Below are 26,859 nucleotides of genomic sequence, written 5' to 3'. Positions count from 1 at the left end.
GGATTTAAGACACAGTGCTGAATGGATAAAGCAAGTTTCAGACTGGTCAGTATGATATGACACCATTTATATATTTTTTAAATGCTATATATTTTGTATACACATATTTTTAACGCATCTGGGTGGATACCTTCTAAACTTCATAACAGTGGGGAGCTCTGGGGAATATTTCCTGGGAGAGGTTGTGGATCAAAGGGAGTTCAGGTGTTTTAATTTCTGATAAGGAGAATATATTTATATATTGCTTGTGTCACTGGGTGAATTAAAATATCATATGTAAGTGCATATGGTATGCACTTAAAGTATATGTTGAGTGAATAAATAAATGAAGGCAGATATGTATATAGTCATAGAAAAATCTGGAAGGACACACATGGAAATGTGACAATGGTTATCTCTGAGCGTTAGGATCAGGCATGAGCTTTGCTTTTCCCTGTATGTTCTTTATTCTTCTCGAGCTTCTGCACTGAGCATTGTAGTTGTTGGAGGCATGCTAACTGCTATACAAATAACTCCCCAAATGGAATGTATTGACACAACAGAAGTTTCTCACTAATGAAACAGTCCAAATGGGTGTGCTTTCACTTCTACAGTGATTTGGGGACCCAAGCTCCTTGCATCTTGCAAATTCCTCATCCAGTAATTGTTAACCAAGGGTGATTTTGCCAGCACCGTTCCCCCCCCCCCCCCGCCCCCGTCCCGGGGACATTTACAATGCCTGTGGATATTTTGGGTTGTCACAACTCAGCGAGAGCAGTGCAGAAGGTGCTACTGGCATCTAGTGGGTAGAGGTCAGGGATGCTGCTAAACATCCTACAATGCACAGGACAGCCCCCACCGCGAAGAAGGACCCATCCCCAAATGTCCGTAGTGCCAAGGTTGAGAAATCCTGCCCCAGGGCCTTGGAGTCCTCGGAGTCCTCCTTCCAGCCAGTGAACTGGGGAAGGGAGTGGAGAAGACATGCCTACTTCTTAATTGCCTTGGCCTGGAAGATGCGCAGTGACTTCTCACTTTGCCCAAGGGAGAGCTAGGCATAGGAAGCACTCCTGGGTACCAACTGAGGAAACCGTGTAAACATTTCCACCTCTTCTTTATGAAATGCTTGGAAGAGCTGTGACCAGTGCTTCAGGGTGAATGAGTGAAAAGTGGCAGGTGGAACAGGGTCTGGATCCTAAATGTGCACCAGTTCCTGGTGGAGTCTTTGGGGGACAACCCCAGGCAGGGAGGACCCCCCCTTACGGGGTTCCCACCCACAGCTTGGCCTCTTGCCTTCTTTCTCAGTTGAACTTCCTACTCCCTTTGAGATGAGACCCCTCACCTGGTCTCCCACCCCTTAATGTGGTCACCAACACCTGAGTGACTCACGCTAACTTCAGACCGGCCCGTGGGGGTCAGTCCTGAGCTAGAGAAGAGGGAGGATCCTGCATTTTCTCAAGCCCACATTGATGGCTGTGTTTCAGGTCTACCCCACGGCAACTCGAGCGCTGGGCCTGGGCACCTGCAGTGGCATGGCAAGAGTGGGTGCTCTCATTACCCCGTTCATTGCTCAGGTGGGTATTGCCCCCGGATACGGAGGGGGTGGACATGACAAAAGCCAAAGCATGGCAAGCAGCTACTCCACGTTGAGCCTTCTGCAGAGCCCTCGGTGGTGTGCATTATCTTATTTTACCCTAACAACCCATCCTATGAAAGGAGTCATATAGCTTGCAAATGAGAAAACAGGCTCAGAAAGGTAAAGGGACTTGTCCAAGGTCACACAGCTGGGAAGCAGAGATGCTAGGACTCAAATCCGAGTCTTTCCTATGCAGAAGACCCTGGGGGTTCCATACGATTTGGCCAAAAACTAATTGGATGAAAACAAACTGTTGAAGGCAACATGATTTAGTGGGAAACAGATGTCTCAGGCCCTGGTTTCTGAGTTGGATGATTAGGTGTATTTGCAGAATTTTGCAGCCTCTTATGGGTCTTAGAGCATTTCTATCCACTTCCAAGGATCTTGTTTTGAAGTTGTTTTGCTTCTTTGATATCCAATTCATTTTTTTTCTGTCTTTATCCCCCCCTTTTTTTTTACCAAGGTAAAAGTCACATGACATAATATTAACCACGTTAAAGTGAACAATTTGGTGGCATTTAGCACATTCACAGCATTGTACCAACACCAACGCTGTCTGGTTCCCAAAGGTTTTTATCAAATAAAACTCCATGTCCATTAGGCAGCCACTCCCCATTTCTCCTCTCCCCCCTAGCCCACCACCAATGTGCATTTTTTTTTTTTAAAGTAAGCTCTACACCCAACGTGGGGCTCCAGCTCACAACCCTGAGATCAAGAGTCCCATGCTCTACCGACTGAGCCAGGCGGGCGCCCCTGTGCATTCTGTCTGTATGAATTTACCTATTCTGGATATTTCACATAAACAGAATTCCGCCCCATGTTTCAGCCAAGTATCTCTGTTCTGGGCTGTTCTGTCTGGCCATTGTATGTCACCACTACCTCCTGTGGAGGGCTGGCCATGTGCCCGCATGGTGCCAAGTCCTCTTGAGGGATCCTATCCTTAGGAGGTAGATAATGCCCCTACCCATTTGGCAGATGAGAAAATGGGGTTTAGCTCTGCTTGTTAAGCGAGAAAGTCAGCAGAGGCACTGCTCTGAGAGAGAGTGTAGTTTCAAGGAATACAGGCACTTGACCCTAATGGGGTCTGAGCTCACACCCCAGCCCCATCCTTAGTATCTGTGTGAGCTGGAGTATGCTACTTAACCCTCTCCGAGGCTCAGTTTTTCCCTCTTTAAAATGGGGACAGTTCCCTCGCTCTTAGTCGTGGGGACTGAATGGGATAATCCCACAGAGGGCTTCCAAGAGGGCCTGGCTTTAGCAATACTTCTTGAATGGTCGGTGGTGCCCGTGTTTCAGAAGAGACGCGCTCACGGCCCTGTGTCTCCCTCCCCCAGGTCATGCTGGAATCTTCCGTGTACCTGACGCTGGCCGTGTACAGCGGCTGCTGCCTCCTGGCTGCCCTGGCCTCCTGCTTCTTGCCCATTGAGACCAAAGGCCGCGGACTACAGGAGTCCAGCCACCGGGAGTGGGGCCAGGAGATGGTCGGCCGAGGGACGCACGGCACAGGCGTCACCAGGTCGAACTCTGGCTCTCAGGAGTAGGGACCGATGCGGGGCTGAGCTGGCCTTTGAGGCTGTAGAACACGGGGGGCTAGTGGAGCCTGGCTGGGGCACCGACCGTCACTGCCGACGTCAAGAACTCACCCAGAAGGACAACCTGGACCAACAGGGTTTTGTGTCTTGACTCCGTTTGCTCATATTCATCAAGATCCACCTGGGGGTGGGGAGGCATTTGCTCTGGGGGTCCTCTGGATGCGTGGGGGGAGGTTTGTTAATAACCTGTGGACCTGCATGGGAAAACTGCCACATTGGGAGTGGCCGGTGTCACCGGTAGCCAACAAGATGCCACCCAGAGTCAGCCAGTCACACCCTTGGTGAACAACCACCTACACATCTCTGTAGAGACAGTCCAGGCCCATAACCTGGTATAGACCTGCCACCCAGGGACTCAACACCTGCCATCCACCAACAGGACCTGTTTCAGAGATTTCTTCTCCACCCCTGGCCCCAGGTTTTCTTCTTTGAAATTGCAGGTGACCCGGCTGTGGCCTGAACAGCTTCTTCCTGGGTCTGAGAGATGCTCTCTCAGAAGGGGCCCCTTGGTCTGCCTCCCCAGGGCCGGACTAGTAGAGACTCTGGCAGATGGACATGCATTTGAACTTGAGCCATGTGTCCCCTCCTGGCCCGCTCTGGAGTCACTCTCTCTGGCCCCAGCGGATTCACGTGTCCATGGGGACAGTTGGACTTCTACCAGATGACCACCTCAGAAAGCTGTTGTCCTCCCTCTCCCCCAGGAACTGGGGACAGAGGCCAGAGGAGGTGAGGATAAAGCCCAAAGCCAAAGTGGGGGGCTTCCCCTTCGGAAGCAACGAAGGCCACACCAGGGGCTTCTTTTCTGACCCCCTCATCGGTCAGGTTGGTTGGTGACTCTTAAAGAAAGAAAAACAGTTAACTCAGGTTTCAGTGCTTTGGATGTTGAGGGTGGGTAATTGGCTACATGGGCAGAGAAACTGAAAAGATGCTACACCAACCACCCACTCCCATCAGGGTCAGGGAACCAGGAATCCTTCCCCCCTTTGTTTCTTGCTTACCCCTGCTGTCAAGGGCTGGCTTGGTGTTTACAAAGAGGCAGCTCCTGGGGTTCCAGCAACAGCTCTCTGCCACTGTTGGGGAGGAACTGGAGGGCCCAGATGTGTGACATGTGTACATTTGCAAAGGGAGAGAGGGCAGTCTGTTGGGTTTGGGGTTGGCCTTGGTTGGAAGGGCTGATGCCATTGTCTCAGCAGACAACATCCACCTCCAGGATTTGGTTTCCATGAGCCCTTTCCCCATCATGAAGGCAGGGAACCTAGAGGAGGAGAGGGGAGGCTGCTGGATCCCATCAAAGGCCAGAGAAGACTGATCTTCTGCGTGGAGATGCCTGCTTGAAGTAAACATTTTGAGGAAGCCAAATGTGTACGTTCATCTCTTATTAAAACATGTTGGTGATGGACATCGTAAGAATTGAAGTTTTTCCATGTCTCATGATGTCCCAGTCACAGTTCAACTTAAGGATCTTGCCAACTTCGTCCATCCAGGGTAATCTCAATGCTTTAGTATGATACTCTCTCCAGTAAGGTGGACAGGTTGCACCATTGGCTGCCAATGTAGTGACTTTGAGTCTGTCAGAGACAACATTTTCTTCCGATGGCATGGAGGTCACAGCGGGTGACTACTGTAGGCTCAGGTCCTGGGCTAATGTCAAACAATCCCATGTTCCTGAAATATGGACTGTAGCCCCCTCAGCCCAGGCAGCCAGAGAGGAAGCAGCCTGGCAGATCTACCTCTCCCCGACACCCACATTTCCTTGAGCCATGGGTGGCTATGATTCTAATTCTTTCTGGTGTGCTGAGCTCTTCTGGGTAACACAGAACCTTAGCTTATCTTTCTTACTTTCTTTCTTCTTTCTTCTTTTTTTCTCTTTCTTTCTTCTTCCTTCCTTCCTTCTTTTCCCTTCTCTTCCCTTCCCTTTCCTTCCTTTCCTTTCCTTTCTTTTCCTTTAGCTTACAGCCACTCAGACACTGATAGATGAGTATGTCCACTCCCTTTACCCTCAAATAACCTGGAAAAACTGGGGGCTGGGGTGGGGTAGGAATGCTTGGTGGGAAGGAATATTTTCCAGGCCCTGGGGTAAAGAGGCTTACAGTTGAGGGCTTTCTCTTCTTGAGAAAATGAAAGTTTAAAAGTCTTTGCTTTCTAAATTGCCTACCCTTAGAAAAAAAAAATCAGTATCATTGAATGATACAAGGGCTGCCACCAAAGTTGTCCAAGCTCTAGAATATACAAGGCCTTTAGCAGAAGACATTTATATCTAATTTCGAACTTTCCAAAAGCTCCTGTTTCCATTAATGGAAATGTCATCCGTTTCTCTCAGCGTTAGGAAAGATGTCAGAAAATGGTAAAAGATAGTCAATGTAGCTAAGGCTATGTGGTTTCTTTCTTTCCTTTATTCCGAGTGTTCTTAGAACACAGAAGTGAGATGTGTTGGCAATAACGTAAAAGTATCTTAGGGATGGACTTTGAAATGAATATGGATATTCATTATTTTGGGCAAATGTTAAGTAACAGAGAGCCTTGAAGGGTGAGATCAGGAGTCTCCCTTGTTACTACTAGTAAACTAGTCTGGGATAACAGTGAGCTGCAAGCAACAGTAAAACCAGTCAATAATAGCTTACCCACTTGAACATGAATTGCCCATTTAACAACAAGCCCAGGATCAGGCTGTTCTAAGGAAGGCTCAGCAGCTCAACAATGTCATCAAAAACCCAGTTTCTTTTTGTTTTTCTTCTCCGCCTTCCTCTGCATGTTGGCCATTTAACCCTATGCATGAAACCTCATGACCCCAAGATGGCTGCCAAGGTACTGGATATCAGATTTTTTCAAAGGAAGTAGAATGGGGAAGGAACAGTCACAAAAAGTTTCCTTGCTAAAAGATCTGAGCCTAAAAGCATGAGTCTTCCCCCAGAGCTGGAGAAGGAAGGGCCTCCTTCCCACAGGATCAAGGGATACCCACAGCTTCTTGAACACAAAATTGGGATTCTGTTAGCATGAAGAAAGAAGAATGGTGATGGGGGATGGTCAAGAGGAGCCCTGCACAGAGCTCTCATCAAGGCTGTTTTAATTACAAGGAACAGAAATTGGACTCGGGTTAATTCAAATGAAGAAGTGCCGCTTTATTATAAGGCTGGGATCGGTAGTTAATTTCCTCCAGGGGACAGCCAGGGAGCATAAGTGAGTGGAACAGAGGTACAAGGAACAACAGGAAGAGGGAAGAATTGTGGTAGAGTGAGAAGCATAGACCCCTCCAAAGGGGGCAGCTATTGCTCAGCCCTACCTGATTTTGTTGCACGGTGGGAGCTCCCAATTTTCAAGACGGGAATCTGGCTTTTTACATGAACTTTCCAAATTTTAGTATGTTGGATCAAAAACTTTTAAGTGATGTATGAGCCCATACAATTCAACTACAGGCCAGGTTTCACTGTCGGGCTGCCAGCTGGCACCTCTGAGAGATTAGAAAAATCTCAGAAATAAAGTGCAACCTGGCTTCACAAATGGAACCAGATCCAGGGAACTACCGGAGCCCAAGGCAGCCCCCTCTCGGGAGCTGTGGCCTGTTTCCACCCTTCTCTACAGACTGGCTTCTTTCTGCCTCCTTGTGGTTGCTGCATATGCCTAATCATGCATTTTTTTTTAAATTTTTTTATTGTTATTAATCATGCATTTGGTTTCCATTCACCCTGACTCAGCTCTGCAAACATATCTGACTCAGCTGTTCAGTGCACCACTTCCAAATTTGTAAGAGAGGAAGCTGATGGGACCAGATGAATGTTGGTTCCAGTCCTGGTCCAGTTAAGTTGGGTCAGGGAGGTGGCTTTGGCCTGCCCTTTCTGGAACCCACAGCAACCTGTATATCAACTCTTGAGTCTGTTCATTATAACTCTATTATGGAGCACGTCATGGCATGTGGTCAGTGTGCATGGAGTATCTACCATGTATCTATCAGGCATGATACTCAATACTGACGATCCAAAAAAAAAGAGTAAGACATGGTCCTTATCTTCATGCACTCATGATGCAGTGGGGGAAGCAGGCCTAAACAGATCACTGTGATACGGTGTGATGTGAGCGCTATTGGAGGGAGGCAGAGTGTTGTGGGAGGCACACAGAATGCCATTCCAGAAGCCCCTTCTCACTCTTCAGAGATTCAGTGGTTTCAGTCAGACTTTAGTCACTTTGCCATATTCTGCTTCTTTGACAGTTAAACATACAGAAATGTCACAGATAAGCATTCATAATTAATCAAGAATACTCAATGATGAACCACTTCAAATCCTCCTACCCCCACCATGCCAGAGAACAGAACACTTTCTAAATTCATCAGTAAGAAAACAATTCCACTCACAATACTGTCAGAAAGAGTAAAACACTTAGCAATAAATTTAACAAAAGGAGGGCAAGCCTTTTACAAACTGCGAAACATTGCTTAAAGAAATCGAAGACCTGAATAAATGGAGAAATAGTCCATGTTCATGGATCAGAAGACTTAAAATTGTTAAGGTGTCAATCAATACCCCCCCAAATTGATCTATAATTCATATGGAGCTACACGGGACCCAGAAAAGTTAAAAAAAAAAAGTCCACTTGAAAAAGAAGAATAAACGTGGAAGACTCATACTTCCTAATTGTAAAACTTTTTTCAAAGCTACAGTAATCAAGATAGTGTGGTACTAGTGTAAGGACAGACATAGGTCAATGGAATAGAATTGAAATTCCAAAACATACACACATATATTTATGGTCAATTGATTTTTGACAAAAGTGCCGAGACAATTCAATGAGGAAAGATAATACTCTCTAAATTCATCAAGCTGCCAAGAATTCATTGAAAAATTGGTTACAGATCATCTTCAGGGAGGGAGCAGGAATGTTAGGCGAAGGGAAAGTGAAGAAATCAAGCATTGCTAAACCTCATCCAGTGCTGTGTGGGTTGTGGAATTTTCCCCAAGCTCCTTCGACTCTGAATTTTAGGCAGAATCGAGAGGAAACCATGTTGCAAAGAGGTTCTTCCCATTTACAAAAAGAACAGGAAGGGTGTGAATGTGGACTTCCTGGCCCCGTATATTTTTCTGAGTTCATTGTGTTCTAAGTTCTATCGGGTTCCTGCTGACAACCTAACCCTGACAGGTAGGGGTCACTCTCCCCGGGGAATTTTAGATTGGGTAAAGTCATCACTTTGGTCAGAAACTGAATGCTGTGTTCCACTCCAGGCACAGGGAGATGCCCCCACCCAATCTCGTATGAGTCCCTAGTCTTGACCCAATGAGGCTATGAGGAGGAGAGAGCTAGTTCCTTCTAAAGTGTCTGCAGAGATAGCTGAGGAAGATGCTCAACAGCTTCCTCCATAGCTGAATTTCCCCACCCAGCCTGGGATTCGGTGTTGTGCACTGGTTGAAAGTGAGGTGCTGGAATCACCCAATGCCTGGCCCTGGATCTCCTTTCTACCCCCTCCCAGCTGTTGACCAGAACTCCCTCCCCATACCTTGCTCAGCTATGAAACGGGAATAAGAGCTACTTCGTGGGTGCAGGTGTGTGTGATTACACATTACACGAGTAATGAGTGCAAGAGTTGAGCACCAATGCCCAGTTAGAATGCAATAAATTTTACTTATAATAATAATAATAATTAATAATTTATTCTTATGATTAGGATAGGAACTCTAACTTAGATCTTGGCTCCCTCACTCTACTTAGCTCAGTGTCAGCCAAAATCATGGCAGAGGCTTCATGAAGACCCCACCAGGTGCCACAGCATGGGAAGGAGCAGAGAGTGATGGCGTGGATGTAGATGGCATGGCGTGGGCCAATCAAGACCTCGTCACAGCACTTAGGGTGCCACAGGTCCCAGATGCATGAAGGCTTCCTCCAGGCTCTGGTCTTTCTCAAAAACCCAGACAGATGCAAATTCCACCTCAGAGCCTGATGCAGATAATTAGGGATAAAGATGCTAAGGTGCCCTCTAGGTTCATTTAAGGCTTTCAAAAACATCTAGAAGTCCATTTCATCTCAGAGGGTAACAGCCAGAAGAGAAGAGAGACATTAAATTTGCGCCACCCCCCCAACAAGGATTATGCTTGGTGAGTTCAGTTATCTATGAAGGGGTTCCTTGTGGGATGATCCCTCTGGTGACCCCTCCTCAGGGGTCACATGGTGCTCATGGGGCCATTTAGCAGGTTGCTGATGCTGTTGGGAATCCAACAGCAATGTGGAACGGGTATCATGTTGTTAGTTCAATGCCTTACCCGTTCGGCCTCCCCACAGTCCAGCTCTGCATGTGACTTCCTGCAACAAGATCTATCACAGCCTTCCCTCAAGTGTACTCTGTGGCATCAGTGCTCCGGGCAAAAAGGTTTCCATAGCCAAGTAAGTTTAGGACTGGATGAGAGAACATCAAAGAGATGTCTTCGCTGCAGGACTTTTCAGAACCTTTAATATGTTAATGTAATTTGTCCTCAGGTTACCTAACCTCAATTATCCTCAATTTTCTGCTTGCCCCTTTGATTTTCTGAGCTTTCCTTTCTTCTGAGGACTTAAAATAAGTCAGCCCCCAGCTATTCTTCATTCTGTCAGACCCAGAGTGGGTAAAGAGACTCCAGTGATCAAAGGGAGCCCCAGGTAGGGCCAGACTTGCCTCCAGGAACGGACCTTATGGATTTCCTCTCATCTTGTGCTTCTTGCAGAAAAGAGCCAGGGTGGAAGTGGAGAGTAAGTGACAGCTTAGAGGGGTGTACATTGATTTGTTGGCTGAGGGGAGTAGGGAGTCCTTGGGGAGGTGGTGTTTTCAGAGGTGGGGTGGCGGCATCCTGAGCAACTTCCTTTCTTCTAGGATTTTCCCAAAGAGCTTGGCTGCCTCCAAGGCACAGCCCCAGTGGATGGTGAGCCCGTAGCCTCCATGGCCATAGTTGTGGATTACCTGGGAGAGGCAAGAGAGAAGGTAGCCAGGAGTGCCCTGGAAGAATCCGGAGCTCCCTGAAGAGTTCTGGGCAAAGCCAGAGGGAGCCAGAGGGCCTTTCAGCTCCCTGGCAGGATGGTGGGGCCCCAGGAACACCAGTAAGGTGATTGTTTGGGGAGCTGGAGGTCAACACCCTAGATTCTCTTTTGCTTAGGAAATGGACCTGCTTTCTGTACTCAGCACAGAAAAAGTAGAATCATCTAGAACTTGAGGCCAGGGATTCCCCTCCCCCAATCAAATTGTTTGAAGTTCCCTAAATCACCTTTCTTGTTCCCATCCTGCTCCAGAATGCCAAACCTCTTGTGTTAATGGATAGACTCTTCTACCCACCTCGGGAGGAAAGAAAAGCCAGGGCACCGGATGGCGGGACTCTGGTTAGCATGCTAATTTGTCCTAGGGACAGAGGCAAGACCCCTGGGGCCTTTTTTAAAGCTAAAACCATCAGCAGGGAGTTTGACTCCATATGTGACTCTTCCCTCTGTATGTGTATACACGTGCATGCAAGCACACATACACATACATCCCATATACGCATATCGCATGCACAAAATTGTTCTACACGCACACGCACACACACACACGCACACACACACACGCACACACACGCACACACACACACACGCACCCCACATGCCTGGCATAAGGGAGGAAGGATGACCTACATGAAGAGGATGGCTTTCCTGTGGGGACTCCTGCTACCACCTAGTCAGGTCAGTTCCTTCAGCCAGAACAACTTCTGCCATCTCAGGAAGCCCTGCTCCTACCCCAGAAGAGGGAACATGAAAGAGGGAACCCAGAGAACTGATGGAGCAGCCACAGACTAGACATCTGCAAATGGCTCTGGAGTCAAATCCAAACCACATCCCAGCCATACTCCTCACCAGTTGTCTGATTGAGGCAAATGATTTCACATCTTAGATCCCCCAGGATCCTCATCTGAAGCATGGGGGAAGCAGTACCTATCCCAAAGAGCTGGAGGGGAGATTCAGGGAGGTCCTTCATGTCTCAGTAACCCGTTTTCCTTCTGCTCGACCACAGGCTTTGACAAACCGAGGGGCACCGCCCTCTCTGTAACCTTGTGCAGGTCCTTTACAACATCCCTGAGCCTCAGTTTCTTTACAGAGGAAGGGATGTTAGCCAGCGTTGTCCTGGCCTGCCAGTCGGCTGTGTGAAGCCAGATGTCAGGCAAGACTGGAAATGCCAGAGCCTATTAGGGTTAGGGGAGGACTTCACATTCCTTACCAGGAGAGCATACCTCTGTGTTTAAAGATCCAAAGCGAAGCTCTTCTCTTTCTAGCCGAATCTGGGGGCGTACTGGCCGGAGGCCAGTCAATTCAGCAATAATTTTTGCATCCTGGAGAAAAAGAGTGTTAATAATTCATCTCCAGATTTTTTTTTTTTTTTTTTTTTTTTGCTGCTGCCATTTTTAGGTGACAGAGTTAGCTTTGGAGTCTCATTATCACCACCAACACCATCACTTTCATTAACCACCACTACCATCACCACCTTTATCAGGTGCCAACATCATTATTGTCATTCTTACCACATCACTACCAGTTCTATCGATGACCCCATCTCCATCAACCACCACTACCAGCCACCACCATGATGTCAACAGTCACATCTCCTCACCCTCATCATCACCATCCTGAGCATATTCATCACCATCAACACCACCACTGTCATCGCCACCAACAGGCAAATGAAAAAACTGAGATGTCAAAACAAACAAACAAATGAGAAACACTGAGATTTCTACGACAAATGTGTCTGCTCCTTGCGCAGACAGACTAAGGTGTTTTTAGGGTTGTCATCTCAAAAGACAGCAACTCTCAGCCATGGATGGATAGGTGTCACCCGCTCACAGTAGGACTTCCTTGTGCATTATCAAATTCTGGCGTATTTCACAGTCCCTTGCTGGAATTAATTTGCCCAGTTATCCCAGTGGCAGTGTCTTCCCATCCTCAAGGGGCCTCATGATCAAGCTGCCAAGACCCTGGTCTAGGGTACCAATACTCCTCCCCACCTTACCTTCAGGGAGGGCTCCAGTCTGCAGCAGCCTTCCCAGATGGTGTTGTGGTCCTGGATGTTGTTTACCTCACTCCAGTTCCCCAGCTGAAAGATGCCTCCCAGAGTCACTGCCTGGATCCTAGGTAAAAGTGAGGAGAGTCGATGACAAAGGGAAATGAAGCCTTTGAGACAAATGGGGGCCATCGCCATGGTCACCCTTCCAACCATCTCTACCTAAATCCCCACAACCATCTGCATGGTCATCCTTGCTAACACCACCATCAACACCATTGCAGTCGCCACTGTCATTACCACCCACCACCATCTCTACTGTCACCATTAATGTCACTGTTGACATCGTCATCTCTTCCAATGCACAGCATGGTGACTGTAGTTACAATACTGTATTGTATATTTGAAAATTGCTGAGAGAGTAAATCTTAAATGTTCTCACTACACACAGGGAAATCATAATTATGTGACATGATGGATGTGTTAGCTAACCTTATTGAGGTAATCATATCACAATATATGCATATATCAAATCATCACGTACATTGTAAATGTGCACCATTTGTCAATTATATCTTAACGAAACTGGAAAAAATATCATTTACATCAACAACATCATCTTCACAACTTCTTTCTTTGCTACCATGAATATGTCATCACCATCAGCCCCATTCGCCATTTCCACCACCAGCATTCGTGTTGCCATTGATAATGTCATCTCTGTCACACCACTAACATCACCATGAAGATAGCACAGCCCCACTTAACATTAATGTTGCAATCAACGTGAATTAACACTGCCTTTGAGATTGTCATCTCCACCATACTATTAACATCATCATTGATAGCGTCATCTCCATCAGCACCAGACACTGCCTCCACTCCCAATCATTGCCATCATCATCGACCTTCTCATCAACCCCACGCCACCCCCATTAATGTCAGCACTCTACCATCCTTGTCCTACTCACCACCCCTGTGAACTTTTCCCAACAATGACAGTATTATCTCCACTATCACCATTCCACTCTCAAGACATTGTCATCCCACCAAAATGACCACCATTTTCACTAATATCATCACCTCTCCCATTAATATCATTATCACCATCAACCCAGATCCCCATTCCCACCACACTCCTGTTATTTCTGTTCACACCTTCCAGTGTCATTGCCCTCACACCCACTACCCTTGTCTCCAGCATCACCACTACTGTCGTCCAAAAGCTTGTTCAAGATGGAACCCAGTTAAGGTTGAGTCCTGCCTTTCCAGGGATTTAATGGCTCAACCTCACTTAGAAAACACTGGAAGAAAAAAACCTGCAGCGACTAAGCAAAGGGCCTGGCGTGGGCAGCATAGAGAGGGCATGAAGATGCCCCTTCTTCTGCCCTAAGATGTCAGATTCTTACCCTGGGATGATGTATGGGGACTGGTAGATGCCTTTCTCTGGGTCATGGGTGAGAATGAAGTGCTTCATCCAAGGGGCATCCACCTGTTGATTGAGGGCAGACAAATCTCATTGGGGGAGTTGGATCACTGCTCTGCTCCCCTCTCTGCCTAGATGTTCTGACAAGTGTGGCAAAGCCAATTCCTAAGCCCTCTGCTGACCCTTCTGCTCCAAGTCTGCACTGACTGCTTGCCCTTGCAGGAAGAGCCACCCCTACTCCCTGAAATATCACACATTTTCACCTACATGACCACAGAAAAGCCCAGCATACATGTACAAATAACACATACACTTCAGCCCACATCAGGAACACACCAACACTCACATAGGCACACATACACACACATGCCCACCAAGGGGCATCCTTCACACACATGCACACATACACAGTGAGAGGCAATGTGGGATGATGTTTACAAGACATAGGCTCTTAAACCAGATTGTCTGGGTTCTAACCCCAATTCCACAACTCACCACTATGTGAATTTGTGCATGTTACCTAATTCCTCTCTGCCTCAGTTTTCCCATCTGCAAAGTAGCGATGGCAATATGATAGACCTCATCTCAAAGGGTTCTGGTAAGGATTAAATTAATAGCACAATAAAGTGCTCTGGCCTGTACCTGGTACTTAATAAACACTCCATAAATGTTTGCTCTTTTTTATTATAATACAGGAATATGCAATTCCTACATATTTAAAAACATATACATGCATGCTTTGCTATATTACGAAAAAAACCCGAAAGAGAATGTTTGGAGGGGTCATGTTGGTCCTTCTTGTTTCTTTACCATATCAATTGCCTGAAATCTGTGAGGCTCTTCTAACAGATGTCCCCAACACATCCTCTATCTTTGGAGAGGAAATAAGCAGGCAGCTACAATCTCTCTATCAAGAAAAGCAGGAGGTTCCATCCCTCACCTTCACACTCACCTTAATGATTTGTCCCCGGCCTGGCTTCAGTAGAGGGTCTGGTTGCAATGCCCCAGCCCACACCCCAGTGCAGTTGATAATCACATCAGCACCTCCTCTTGCCACCTGGCAGCAACGAACAGAGCAGGTGGCATGGGAAGGGGTGAGGGCCCTGGTATCCCCCGGCCCCTCTTTCCCTCTGCCCTCCACCCAGCAGCTCTCTGCTCCCTATAGAACAGCAGGGAGGAGGCTCAATGAGGAATCCAAGGAACGGACTTCAAGTCTCTGCTCCGCCATTTACCTGCTATGTGACCTCAGAAATGTTCCATCATCTCCTCAAAGCTCAGCTGCCTTCACTATAAAGTAGGGCTGGTAATATCTGTTCTTAGACTGTGTGAGGATCCAATGTGACCCTGGATAAGAAAATGCTCAGGAAGGAGTACTGTGGAAGGGGGAAAAACCTTCTTGGGACCTCCCAGAAGAAGTCAGACACAGAGATAATTCTCTTCCTCCTTTTGAATCCTTTTTACTTCATTCTCTTGCCTCCTGCTCTGCCAAGGCATTTTCAGAAGGCATGGTAGAACCCCTGGCTCTGTGCATGTGTGGGATACTTGACAGCTCAAGGGTATAGCATGATGGGCACCCAAACCCTTAGCCCAGTGCCAGTGACTCCCCTCACAGGTCTGTCATGGGGCACACACATTGCAAGGCATTGTCATTCAAGAGCCAGCATTTGCTATATTGGACTGTGAGCTTCTTGGGAATAAGGGCTGTGTCTGAGTCAACCATGTATCCCAAGTGCCCATTAGGGCTCAACCCGGAGCAGGTACTCATTATATAATGCCAGTAGCTGCATTTACCAAGCACCTGCACATGCCAAGTACAATTCTAGGTGCTAGGATTGAGTGAAGTTATACAGCAAAGCTCCTGGTACTTAGCCAGTGCTTGATGGTGATAGCTGCTACTATCATTGTTATTGATGATGGTGTTACTCTGGAGCCAAGTCAGCTAAGAGCTTTCACTTTGCAGAAACATTAACCCTGATTTATGTAGGAGGCAACCAAGTGTCTGGAACTCAAGAGTGGAGTGCAGCTGATACAGGTAAAAGGCAGCCAACTCTCTGGCCTTAAAACCCACTGAGGCTCAGAGGTAGATTCGTCCCTAATGTCCACCACTATCCTACCATCCCTTTGTTCCAGCCACCAACATCAAGACAGAATCCTTGAGTCCTTCTGGGATTCAAGAAAGGCCTGGGACAGGCCTCAGGGGGACACTGGGAGTCTGACAGGGGACCCCCAACCCAGCAACAGGAAGCAGAGGCCTCTCCTCCTCACCTCTCTCCCACATCCAGCCCCTCCCAGCCCTGCAACTCACCTCCTCAAAAGACTCCACTTTCTGCTGGAAGAATTTCACTCCCCTCTCAGTTAACCTGGGGGGATCAGACACATCAAAAAGCCCAGTATTCAGTTCTTTGTCCCATCTCTCCAAGGAGATGGCATGGGGGATGTTCCCCAAAGAAACTTCTGTGGATGTTAGTCCCACAAGATGCTCCTTGAGAAAATGGCTGTGTAGTCAGATCAGACCAGTTCATAAGCACCTTGATGGACTAGTGGTCCATGAAATGTCCCATGGGAAAACTGAGATGGCTCAAGCCCCTTGTCAGCAGATGGAGATGGGAGAAGAGCCTTGGTGAAGGTCATACAGTGAGTTAATGACGGGATTGGGACTTAGACCCAGGCCTCTTAGTTCAAAACTCTTCCTACTACCACCACATTGCTTTGTAACATCAAAAGGAATGAGATGCAGGGGAGAGGAGGGGAAAAGCTGGACCAATGCTAAACCCGCCTTTGTCAGAAGCAAGGCACGAGGAGGAAGGTGGAATGGGAACATCCACCCCTCCCTCAAAATGTCCCAGAGGAAAAATATCTGTCATTATTAGAGAGGTAGGAGAAACATCAAGAGAACAGGAAGTAAACCCTATAAAAGGGGAAGCATAACCTCAGGACTATTTCCTCAAGATAAAAAAAGTGGGGGTATTCTGTCTAGGAAGAGGCTGGATAGGAGTCATAAGTATTCCAGCATTAGGAGAAATAATTATGTTGTAGTGCAATGATTCTGAAACGGGGCTGATAATTAGAATCACTCAGGGACCTTCTTAAAACACAAATTTCTAAGCCCCACCCCAGAGGATCTGATTCAGTAGATATAAAGTGTGGTCCTGAAATCTGTATTTCTAAAAAGCTCCTCAGGTCATTTGATAAAAGCTGCAATCCATTGTAGATTTTTTTTAATCTTAAGAAAATAGTAAAACATAGGAAATATATGGAATCTTCCTTAATATGAATATAAATATAAATAAATATAAATATGTCTCTCAAGCTAATGTTTGCTAATTTAGAACACTACAAGATTTCTATTAACATCAGAAACAAGACAGAGACAACCACTATACCCTGTATTAGTTAACATTGTTCTGGAGGTAGTTACCACAGCAGTTAGACAAGAAAAAAAATGAGTTATAAAAATAAAAGGCAACGTATGTTTTGCAGATGATGTAAGTATGTCTGGAAAACTTACGAGAATCCATTTAAAACCATTACACAAACATTATGGATTTTGGTGACGTCAGTAATAAATATCACATGTAAAGATCTGCCCAAATGGTTCTGATGCCCAATCAGATATGGAAACCATGGTTTAGTACACAGAAGTGATTAGAACCAAGGATAGCTCCCAGCAAGCCTAAGAGTTTTCCTTTAACATTTGGGGTCGGTCAATACAAAAACAAATCCCATGAACAATTGTCAGTAGACCCCCTGGTCCTTGGGAGGTGCTTTCCTTAAACCAAAGTTGAAATTCTCACCTTTCAGTCAGCCATGGTAGATACCGCCTCCCCTCCACAATCAGGCTTGTGTTGAACCAGCCATAGCTAGAGTCAAAAACAGGCAAGAGTGGTAATAAAGATTCAGAATCAGAGCGATATTCAAAGACTTTCAAATGGAGGTGGGAGCAGTCTCACTTTAGGGGAGCAGTCACACTTTAGCAGTCTACCCCAAGGGTAGAGCCAGGACCACTGAGTGAAGTTCAAATGGGGACTGGTTTTCAGTGCAAGGAAATTTTTTCTGTCAGAAAAGCCATCCCTGACATTGGGGTGCGCACATGGAGACCGGATGTGCATTCTTAGAAGGTGTTCAGGCATGGGGTGGGGTGAAGGGAGGACCAAAGAGACATCAGGCTGCAAGGGAAAGAATAGAGGCGTTTGGAGTCACACAGACTGGGTTAGAATCCCATTTTGGTCACTTGGCTGTGTGACCTTGGGAAGTCATTTAGCCTCTCTGAAGCCCAGTTTCTTCATCTACAAAAGACAGTAGTGACATGGAGCTTCTGGGCTTCAGATCTGTGACTCCATATCCCCCACCATCTTAGCCCAGGTCCCTTATTGGGTGGGTGGCTTCTCCAGAGGAGCTGAACAGAGCAGCAGGAATCCAAGGTATCAGTGGCTCTTGGCTTGGGGTGGAATAGGAAACTTGGTACCTCCATCTTCTGCTGCCTTCTGGACAGACCTGTCTGAATCATGGGACCTCAGCCCTTTTGCCCATAACAACCTCACCTGTAATCAGGGAACATGTCCAACTCTCTGCAGGTCAGCTTCCGAAATCCCAGAACTGTGTCCTTCCAGGACGGATCCTGCCAAGGAAGGAGAGAAGGAGGCACAGGGATGGGTGAAAGTCAATAAAAAGTTGTACAATGTGTACCACATGTAAGGCACTGTTCCAAGTATGTTACTTATACCACTCCATTTAACATCCCCAACAATCCAATGAAATACATACTTTTCTTATCTCCATTTTTACAGCTGGGCCAATTGAGACTCAAAGAGGTTAAGCAACTTGTCTAAAGTCACACAGCTAATAAACGATGGAGCTGAGATTTGAACCAGCACAGTTTGGCTTCAGAGTCCATGGTCTTAACCATAATGCCTTATGAAGGAAGGGTGAGAATAAGGCTGAGGGCCAAGTGATAGGGTAAGAGTCAGAAATAGGAGAGAAACTGTTGACAATGAGGGTTATACCAAGGGGTGAGGGTGGGAGGCAGCCGAGCACTGGGTCAGACAACCCGGTGGAGTTTTAGGCCTCCCCACAGACCACCTTGAATTCTCTGAGACTCCCATTTTCTTGTCTGTATAATGGAATTAACAATTACTCTTGGTCCAATGAAAGAGAACAGATAATATGGGTGATGCCCATAGCCCAGTGCTAAACATTGACTCAGCCTTAGAGAGCTGGCCTGGGTTTCTGGACACCCCGCCCAACCATCCCCTCCAGCAACTTAAGAACATCCCCCAAGGCTGTGCCCTTCTTAATGCATTAGGTACCATGGGATCACAAACAGCCTGGGTTCAAATCCCAGTTCTGCCACATAAGAGATTTGTGACTTGAGCAAGTTACTCCATTTCTCTGAGCCTCTATTTCCTCGTTGTACAAAGAGGCTAATGATAGCACTTACTTGTTGGTTATTACGAGAATTAAATAAGTCACTACTTGTAAAGTAGTTAACACAGGGGCTGGTATATAGTAAGGGCTCATGTGCCATGATGAGTGTTTTAGTCTATCTTGGCAAAAAGCCCTGGCACCTCCAGGGACACAGGCAACCCTGAGACTTCAGCATGAAATCGTCACCACTACAGGACATGTCTGGGTTTGACTCATCCAAAGGCTAGTTCCCCTGTTTCATCAGAGAGTTCTTTGGTCTCTGCCAATTTAAGAACAAAATTGGAAACAAAAATAATTTTAAAGCGTGAATAGAATTGAAAGGAAACCTGATTTGAATGCAAGAGGCTGTCACCCACAATGCTCAAAGTACTCCCCAGACTCGGGCTCCCAGCCCTGGTCTGTGATCAAGGACCCCTCACTCACCGGAAAATCTTCACGGAAGAGGTTGTAGCCTGAGATTAGGGCCAGGCCCATGTTTGCAGCATTGGGAGAATGGATGTGGCTCAGGAGATAGTCAAAGGTCTGCTGGTTCCAATGTCTGGAAGGATCCCACAGATTCTCGGTCACCTAATACCCCGAGCTGGACAAGAAAACTCTGAGGGTTGGCTTGCATGGGATTGTGACCAGGCTGGTGGGGATATGTCAAAATCCAGAAACCCACCACGTTCATTTCTGCAGCGCCCCAAATGCCTATGGGTCTTCCCTATGCCCAGACTTTCTAGTATTTCCCCACTAATAAGAAAGAGAAGGGGGGAAACAAGGGATGATCCATCACAACAATTTGGAGCCCACCTCGGGCTTGGGATCATGTAGCTGCGAGTTTAAATGAAGGTTTAGGCCTGCTTTGAGATCTGCCCCACAGTTCAGGCTCACTCCAAGCACCTCCCCCCGCCATATAAATGCCAGCAGGAGACCTTAGCTAGCCGCTCCCAAATACTTTCCTCCTCTTCTTCCTGGGCACAGAACTGGCTACATCGCCTAGAGTCCCATGCAGCCAGGTGTGGCCATGTGACTGCATTCTGGCCAGTGGACCCTAAGACCGCACATGCCGTCCTCATGCTGTGCTCCTTCCAAAAGCACAGCATAGTGACATCAGAAGGTGCAGTGACACAGGTACTGTGGCATCAGATGCGACATCAGAAGTCACAGAGGAGGACAACAGAGCTGTGAGATGCAAGGACCCCGGGCCCCTGAATTGCCACCCAATGATCAGGAACATCGGTTTTGGAATTTACGGGAGAAGATAACTTCTGTTTGAGTCATTACACATTTGGGGCTTCTTTGCTGAAGCAGCCGGCAGTTTGCGGTTTCTACACAGACAAAATAACCTTTGCAACGTCTTTGCTACACCTGATCATCCATCCACCCATTTACAAGTATTCCTGATCTGGAGGTTCCTCAAAAAGTTAAAACTAGAATTACCCTATAATCCAGCAATCACACTACTGGGTATTTACCCGAAGAATACAAAAACACTAATTCAAACAGATACGTGCATCCGATGTTCATAGCAGCATTATTTACAATAGCCGAGATATGGAAGCAGCCCAAGTGTCCATCAATTGGTGAATGGATAAAGAAGATGTGGTCTGTATATACAGCGGAATATTAATCAGCCATGAAAGAGAATGAAATCTTGCCTTTTGCAACGACATGGACAGAGCTAAAGAGTATCATGCTAAGCGAAATAAGAGAAAGACGAATGCCCTATGATTTCACTCATATGTGGAATTTAAGAAACAAAACAAATGAACAAAGGGGAAAAAAGAGAGAGAGACTCTTAACTGTAGAGAACAAAATGATGGTTCCCAGAGGAGGTGGGTGGGGGGTGTGGGAAATAGGTGATGGGGATTAAGGAAAACACTTGTGGTGAGTGCCAGGCGATGTATGAAGTGTTCAATCAGTATATTGTACACCTGAAACTAATGTAACACCGTATGTTAACTAACTGGAATTAAAATAAAAACATAAAAAAAGAAATTGTTAAATGAAAATGATTGTCACAATGGGCAAATTCAGGGGAGCTAGATTTCTAAGTTGTTAAATATAGCTGTTAAAATGGCAATTAGAATGAGTTCAAATACACTGAAAGATCTTTTTATGAATTTATATATGGAAAAACATACATCTCTGAGGGCAAAATTGCTCCCTACTGTACCCAATATCAAGGACTTTAGTGCATTTTGTCCTTCTTTATAATTATTGCCGGGATTTGAAGGGCTCTGTCTTCTTTTTCTTTTCTTTTTAGATTTTATTTATTTATTTGAGAGAGAAGCAGAGACAGAGACAGAGCACAAGCAAGGGCAGTGACAGAGGGTGAGGGAGAAGCAGACTCCCCGCTGAGCAGAGAGCCCAACTGGGCCTCGATCCCAGGACCCCGAGATCATGACCTGAGCCGAAGGCAGATGCTCAACCAACTGAGCCACCCAGGCGCCCCTGAAGGGTTCTGTTTCTTGCTAGCCACTGGGGAAATCAGATGAAAATGATCTTTAAATAAATAAACTAGGAAAAAAATACCATGTATTCCTGATCCATCCATGCACATGGCATCCCACTTTAGGGGAGGCATGGAGGAAAGCCTCCATTTGTCTGGCCCATAGTAGGCCTTACTATTTATTAGTATTTTCTTCTAAGCCTTGACAAGGGGCTTGTTCTTGGTGATGGGAACCCTGAGAGGGAGCATCCCCTCTTCAAACTCAGCCCCACCAGTTCCCCGGGCCGCCCTCTGGGACCCTCACTCACACTTCCTGTGGGTTGCTGGGGTCCGCGAGGTAGGCCTGACAGAGGCCGGCAGCCACGTTGCTGTTGGTGAATGGGGTGAAGCGGTCTGAATAGACCCTGATGTCCAGTGATGGCAGGACCGAGTGGTAGCGCTCGTGGATGCACAGGGCAGTGGACAGCCCGATGACACCGGCTCCAATCACCACCACGCGCATCGTGCCGGCCTGCAGGGGGGAAAGGTTGCAGTGTACCATCACCACCATCACCACCATCCCCTGAAAGGCTTAGAAAGTGCCAGACACCGCCAAGCCCTTCTATACCTGATCCTCGTAATGACCCTCAGAAATGGAAAAATGGAAACATAGAGAGGCCAAGCTACTTGCCCAAGGTCACGGGTCAGCGGGTGAGTGATGCAGCTTTGGCTGGGGAGCCTCCCCCGAAGACCCTGCCCCGAGCCAGGAACATAAATAGGGTTGAGCCGAGTGTCTGGCCAGCTGTAGACTTGGGGCCTTTCAGGGAGGACCATGGGCTCTAGCTTCAAATCTCATACCTCAACTCTGCCACCTACTGGCCATTGACTTTGGGCAAGATGCTCATGAGCCTTCACCTTCTTGGAAACGGGGGGATAATAACTCCTACCTTGGAGAAAGATGGGAGTTTTAACAAGATGGCCAGTGTAAAAGCCTCAACATAGGGTCAAGTGCAAAAGAAGTAGTTTACTGACATTTGTGGAGCACCTACCGTGTACCAACCCCAGGGCTAAGTGCTTCGCCCCACGTTCTTAGGAGGCTGGGGTTATTGGCCCCATTGTTCGGATAAGGAAAAGGAGGCTCAGAGAGGCGAAGTAAGTTACCTGAGGTCACACAGCCAGTAAGTGATGCTGCTGGGATTTAATTTCGGTTCAAGTAGACTCAACATCCGCTTATGGCGCACCTACTATGAACCAAGCTGGGAGCTAGTGCGTGCAAGGTCTGACTTTAGAACTCGGGTCCTTCCAGCACAACCGCTCAGGGCCGGCCTTGGGGGCTGGGCTGGCTGGGTCCTCAGAAGTTTAAAAGGCTTAGCAGCTTTGGACCTTGAAGCTGCTTGGGCCCCCACACAGCAGGGAAATACCCTGTGGGCTCCTGCTGAGGCAGAACAAGGGGACTTTTTTATGCCCGGAAGGGCCAAGTTCAACTTTCCCTCCTCTTCACTCACACAGCCCTCCTCCCAGACCGAGCCTCCTGGCAACCCCGTGGCCCTGAACGGCAGGACATTCTCAATATGGCCTAGTTTTGTAAAAGGGGAAAGCGGCTCCAGCCCACAAGAACTGGACTCAGTTGGGGTTTCAGCAGCCAAGTTGGAGATAAAACCAGGAAACGGAAAGGCATTGCTCCTCTGGGCCATTCTCCTTCCTGCTGCGAGGCTTGGTTGCAGGGGCAGGACCCTCTCAGGGACCCCTAGCCTCCTCCCATCCCTCCTCCCCCACTACTTTGCCTCAGGAGAGTCAATCTCCTCCTCTGTAAACTAAGAGTAACCCTGACCTCACAGGGTCACCCTGAAAATGAATCCACCAGCTTGGCAGAAGTTTCTGGCGCAGTGCCTGGCACAGAGTAGGCCCTCAGTACGGAGTGACCTCCTTCTGTCCCCCGGGCATCTTGAAGATAACAAGGGAAAGAACACTGGGGGTGGGGGAGGAGAAGAGGAAGAAGGGAGAGTCAGACCTGGCTTCATTTCTGACCCTCTGTTTGGCCTTGACCAAGCAACTTCCCCTCTCTGGGCCTTCTGACTCTCTCTGCATAACTCAGGAAAGTTGACCACTTTTGTGCATTAACAATAAGAAGGTGAGAAGAGAGGGCTTTCCAAATTCCCCAAATGAATCCAGGAGGCAGCAGTAACAGCCCAGGCTGGGGGTCAGACATACCTAGGTTCATAGCTTGGCTCTGGCACACACCCAGCCGTGTGACCCTGGGCAAGTCGCTTAACTTAACTGAGCAAGGGTGACCAATCTCAGTTTCCCAGGACTGAGGGTGTTCCCAGGATGTGGACTCTGAGAGCAAAAACCAGGAGAGTCCTGGGGCAAACAGGGATGAGTTTTCATCCTGATTGAACCTCCATTTCCTCCTCTGTGGACTTTTAAGGGTTAACAAAGCTCCCTGCCCATTGTCTCCCCACCAAAATATCAGCTCCCGGAGGACAGGGACATTTCTTTTTTAAGATTTATTTATTTACTCTAGAGAGAGTGAAAGAGTGCGTGCACAAGTTGGGGGGTGGGGGCAGAGGGAGAGAAGCTCAAGCAGACTCCCTGCCAAGGACGGGGCCCGATGCAGGGCTCGATCTCACAACCCGTGAGAGCTCATGACCTGAGCCAAAACCAAGAGGCAGACACTTAATCGACTGGGCCCTGGGCAGGGACTTTTATCTACTTTTATCTATCCCCAAGGCCTAGAATAGTGCCTTGCCTACAGCAGGGACTCACAAATGAATGAATGAACAAGTGAATGAATCAAGTTCTTACGAGGATCAAAAGAGAAAATACTGGTTAAGTGCTGGGGAGCTCATAAATGACAGCAGTGATTGTCACCGTCCCAGTTCACAGGTAAGGGATCCAACGACAGAGAGAGAGGAAGCTAAGTTATTCGAGGTTATAACAAGGGTTGGAGGAAAGGTGGGGTGTGAACCCAGCTCTGCCTTTTCCAGGGTCCGAGGTTTTTGTTTTGTTTTGTTTTGTTTCCATTCTCATGCCACCTAGAAAACCAGCAAAGGATGGAGAAAAAGAGGAGCTGCTTCTATAGTAGAGGTTGTGAGGGACGAGGAGAGTGTGAAAACCCTCCAGAGGTTTCTGGGCAGGAAGAAAGAGGCCTTGGACTGAAGCAAAGCAGGCACACGGCCTGTCTCCGATAACCAGGCTGGTCAGGTGTGTCGAAGCCTCTGGTTAGAAGCAGGGGCACATGCCCAAGAGAAGAGCATGAGGGATGCCCAGAACAACATCTGGAACCAAATGGCCATGATAAAGAGGGACAAGTAACAGCGTGGGACTCAGTTTCTCCAGACCGTAAAATGCTAAAGATGAGTTAGACATTGTCATACAGATGGGGAAACTGAGGCCCGGAAAAGCGGAGACACTCTGCCAAAATGACGCGTTTGTGATAAAAGGGTTTGTGGGGTCTTGGGGTGAAAAAGTCTCCATAAAAGGCAAGAATAGGTTGAATCGGGAAAAGAACTGTCGATATGGAGACGACAATAGCCCTGCTGTAGCATGTTCCAGTCACTGCGCTAAGGACTTTATGTGCTTTATCTGCTTTCGTCTTCTGACAACCCTCAGGGTTATCATTATGCCCATTTTCCAGATGAAGCAAGTGAGGCTCGGACACCCAGCCGGTGGTGAGAAGCGGAGCCCAGCACAGCCTGACTCACAAGTCCGTGTCCCTAAACAACACCATGAGAGGCTGACAGATCACACTATTTGAAAAAAATCAGAGGGCGAAGCAGGTGAAAACAAACAGCCAATATTTCAGGGTCCAGCATTGAAAGAACCCGTAACCTACAACGTGTGCGTGAATTTTTAGCGTGTTGCTGGTAGGCATAGGATTGAGAAGGAAAAATGTGATTCCTAAGCTAGTCATCTTAAACTGCAGGACTCAGATCTGATGCTGATTATAGCAACTGTGTGTGTGTGTGTGCACTGGAGTACAGTATAAATGCCTGAGGTTCTTCTGAGAAGCAGGAGCCAAGCTGTGGGGTCTGACTGATCGAGCCTCAGGTAAAATCATTCATGCACACGGATAATGAACTTGTGGACTCACATGCACGTGGCTCGATTGCTAGGTCAGCCATTTCTCGTTGTTGCTGGTGTTCCTGTTAGTGTTGCCCTTATTCCGCGTCTTACACCCTTCACTTGGAGTGTGCACCCAGGAAGCTGCCGAGCTTCTCGCGTTTATCTGCGTGCATGTGGAATTATAACGTCTCTATAAGTGTGGGGCGGGAGGGGAATTTGGGGCCTCTGCCACTCGCCACTACACCCGTGTAGATTCATTACAGATGTCCTCTTGCTTCATTCTCTCAACTGCTCTGGGAGGTTCTACAGACATGAGACTGAGGTTCAGGGAGGGGAAATCACTCTCCCAAAGTCACAGAGCCAGTTTGGGGCAGCACTGGGATCCGGACTCTGTTCTATCTGAGCTTTCCGCACCGTGCTATATAACTATTAGGCAATGGGCAGTAAGTTGGCACCTGACGCTTCCTGCTTGCTTTTCGGTCTCGTGTTTGTTTGCTTATAACCTCCCTTGTCCCTCAAAAGGAATTTGGGGCAGCTTGTGCCTTTGATTGCTATTTGCGTGTAGCAAAAAAAATAGGAGACTTGTTAAAAAAAAATCGACAAATCACGGGCAAGGTATTTGAATGAACAAAATCAGGATGTGCCATACGGGTACTTCTTCTGCCGTTGATATTTTCACAGATTACCCTTAAAAGGAACAGACATGCTTGACAACCAGGCTACCAGCCCCCTGTCCCCAAATAATAATGACCATTTATTGAGTACTTGCCATGTGCCGAGTTCTGTGCTAAGCACTTTCTGTTCACCTCTTTTGATACTCAAACTAACCCTAGAAGAGGTGATTATGATCCCTGTCTTCCAGAAGAGGAGAAGGAGGTCTGGAAAGGTGAAGGCACTTGCCCATGTTCCTGCCTAGCTGCAGAGCTGTCACCCGCCTTGGGCTCTAATGTGGAGCCTTCTCCTTAACGCTGGGAGGACCCTGAGTCCTGGTGCACCGACACCCCGACTCACCTGAATTGCCAAACTTCTGAAGAAACAGCTGCTGTAGACGCAGGATCTTATCTGCTGAGGGGAGTCTCCTGATTCTGGGGCGTCCTGTCCTCAGCCCTCTGCCCGCCAACTGGGACTGGAGCTCAGGGTCAAAATCTGGAGTTATGGATAGGGCACAGCGAGGGGTGGGGCTTGGCACTGAGCTGCTCACAGGCTGGGAGACCTCCCCTCCCCTCCTTCTGGTCCCTGAAAAGTTGCCTGACTTTTCTGGCTGATCCCAAGCCCCTGGGGACAGCCCTCGGGGCGGGGGTTGGTGGGGAGGGCTGATGGGGACAAGGAGATCTGTCTCCCCGGGCCAGC

At 47.6% G+C, this 26,859-nt stretch overlaps 2 protein-coding genes across 3 annotated transcripts in view; one reads left to right on the top strand and one right to left on the bottom strand.

Annotated features, from left to right (window-relative positions):
* Nucleotides 1-4,630, top strand: part of LOC113912495 (SV2 related protein) — a 67,993-nt gene extending 63,363 nt beyond the window's left edge. Inside the window, exons 15-16 of the mRNA XM_027575657.2 lie at nt 1,461-1,550; nt 2,947-4,630. Of these exons, the coding sequence (XP_027431458.2) occupies nt 1,461-1,550; nt 2,947-3,153 (297 nt within the window). The 3' untranslated portion in view covers nt 3,154-4,630. The remainder of the gene's footprint in view (nt 1-1,460; nt 1,551-2,946) is intronic.
* A 748-nt stretch (nt 4,631-5,378) lies between these two features.
* DAO (D-amino acid oxidase) lies at nt 5,379-26,638 on the bottom strand. Of its 2 annotated transcripts, XM_027577684.2 has the most exons (11): nt 26,521-26,638; nt 21,774-21,976; nt 19,455-19,569; nt 18,149-18,225; nt 17,402-17,467; nt 15,913-15,967; nt 14,560-14,664; nt 13,591-13,673; nt 12,191-12,308; nt 11,415-11,513; nt 5,380-10,120 (listed from the first exon to the last, which is right to left on the bottom strand). In XM_027577684.2, exons 2-11 carry the CDS (start codon nt 21,965-21,967, stop codon nt 9,989-9,991), a joined length of 1,044 nt encoding a protein of 347 aa, XP_027433485.1. In that variant the 5' UTR covers nt 21,968-21,976; nt 26,521-26,638; the 3' UTR covers nt 5,380-9,988. The 2 variants fall into 2 exon arrangements, with proteins under 2 accessions (XP_027433486.1, XP_027433485.1); XM_027577685.2 differs by lacking the exons at nt 21,774-21,976; nt 26,521-26,638 and adding an exon at nt 19,973-20,081 and having other exon boundaries at nt 5,379-10,120.
* Nucleotides 26,639-26,859: the final 221 nt, after the last annotated feature.

This window comes from Zalophus californianus, chromosome 14 (genome assembly GCF_009762305.2).
Source record: "Zalophus californianus isolate mZalCal1 chromosome 14, mZalCal1.pri.v2, whole genome shotgun sequence".
Classification (NCBI taxonomy): Eukaryota; Metazoa; Chordata; class Mammalia; order Carnivora; family Otariidae; genus Zalophus; species Zalophus californianus.
This window is presented reverse-complemented; position numbering and strand designations above follow the sequence as displayed.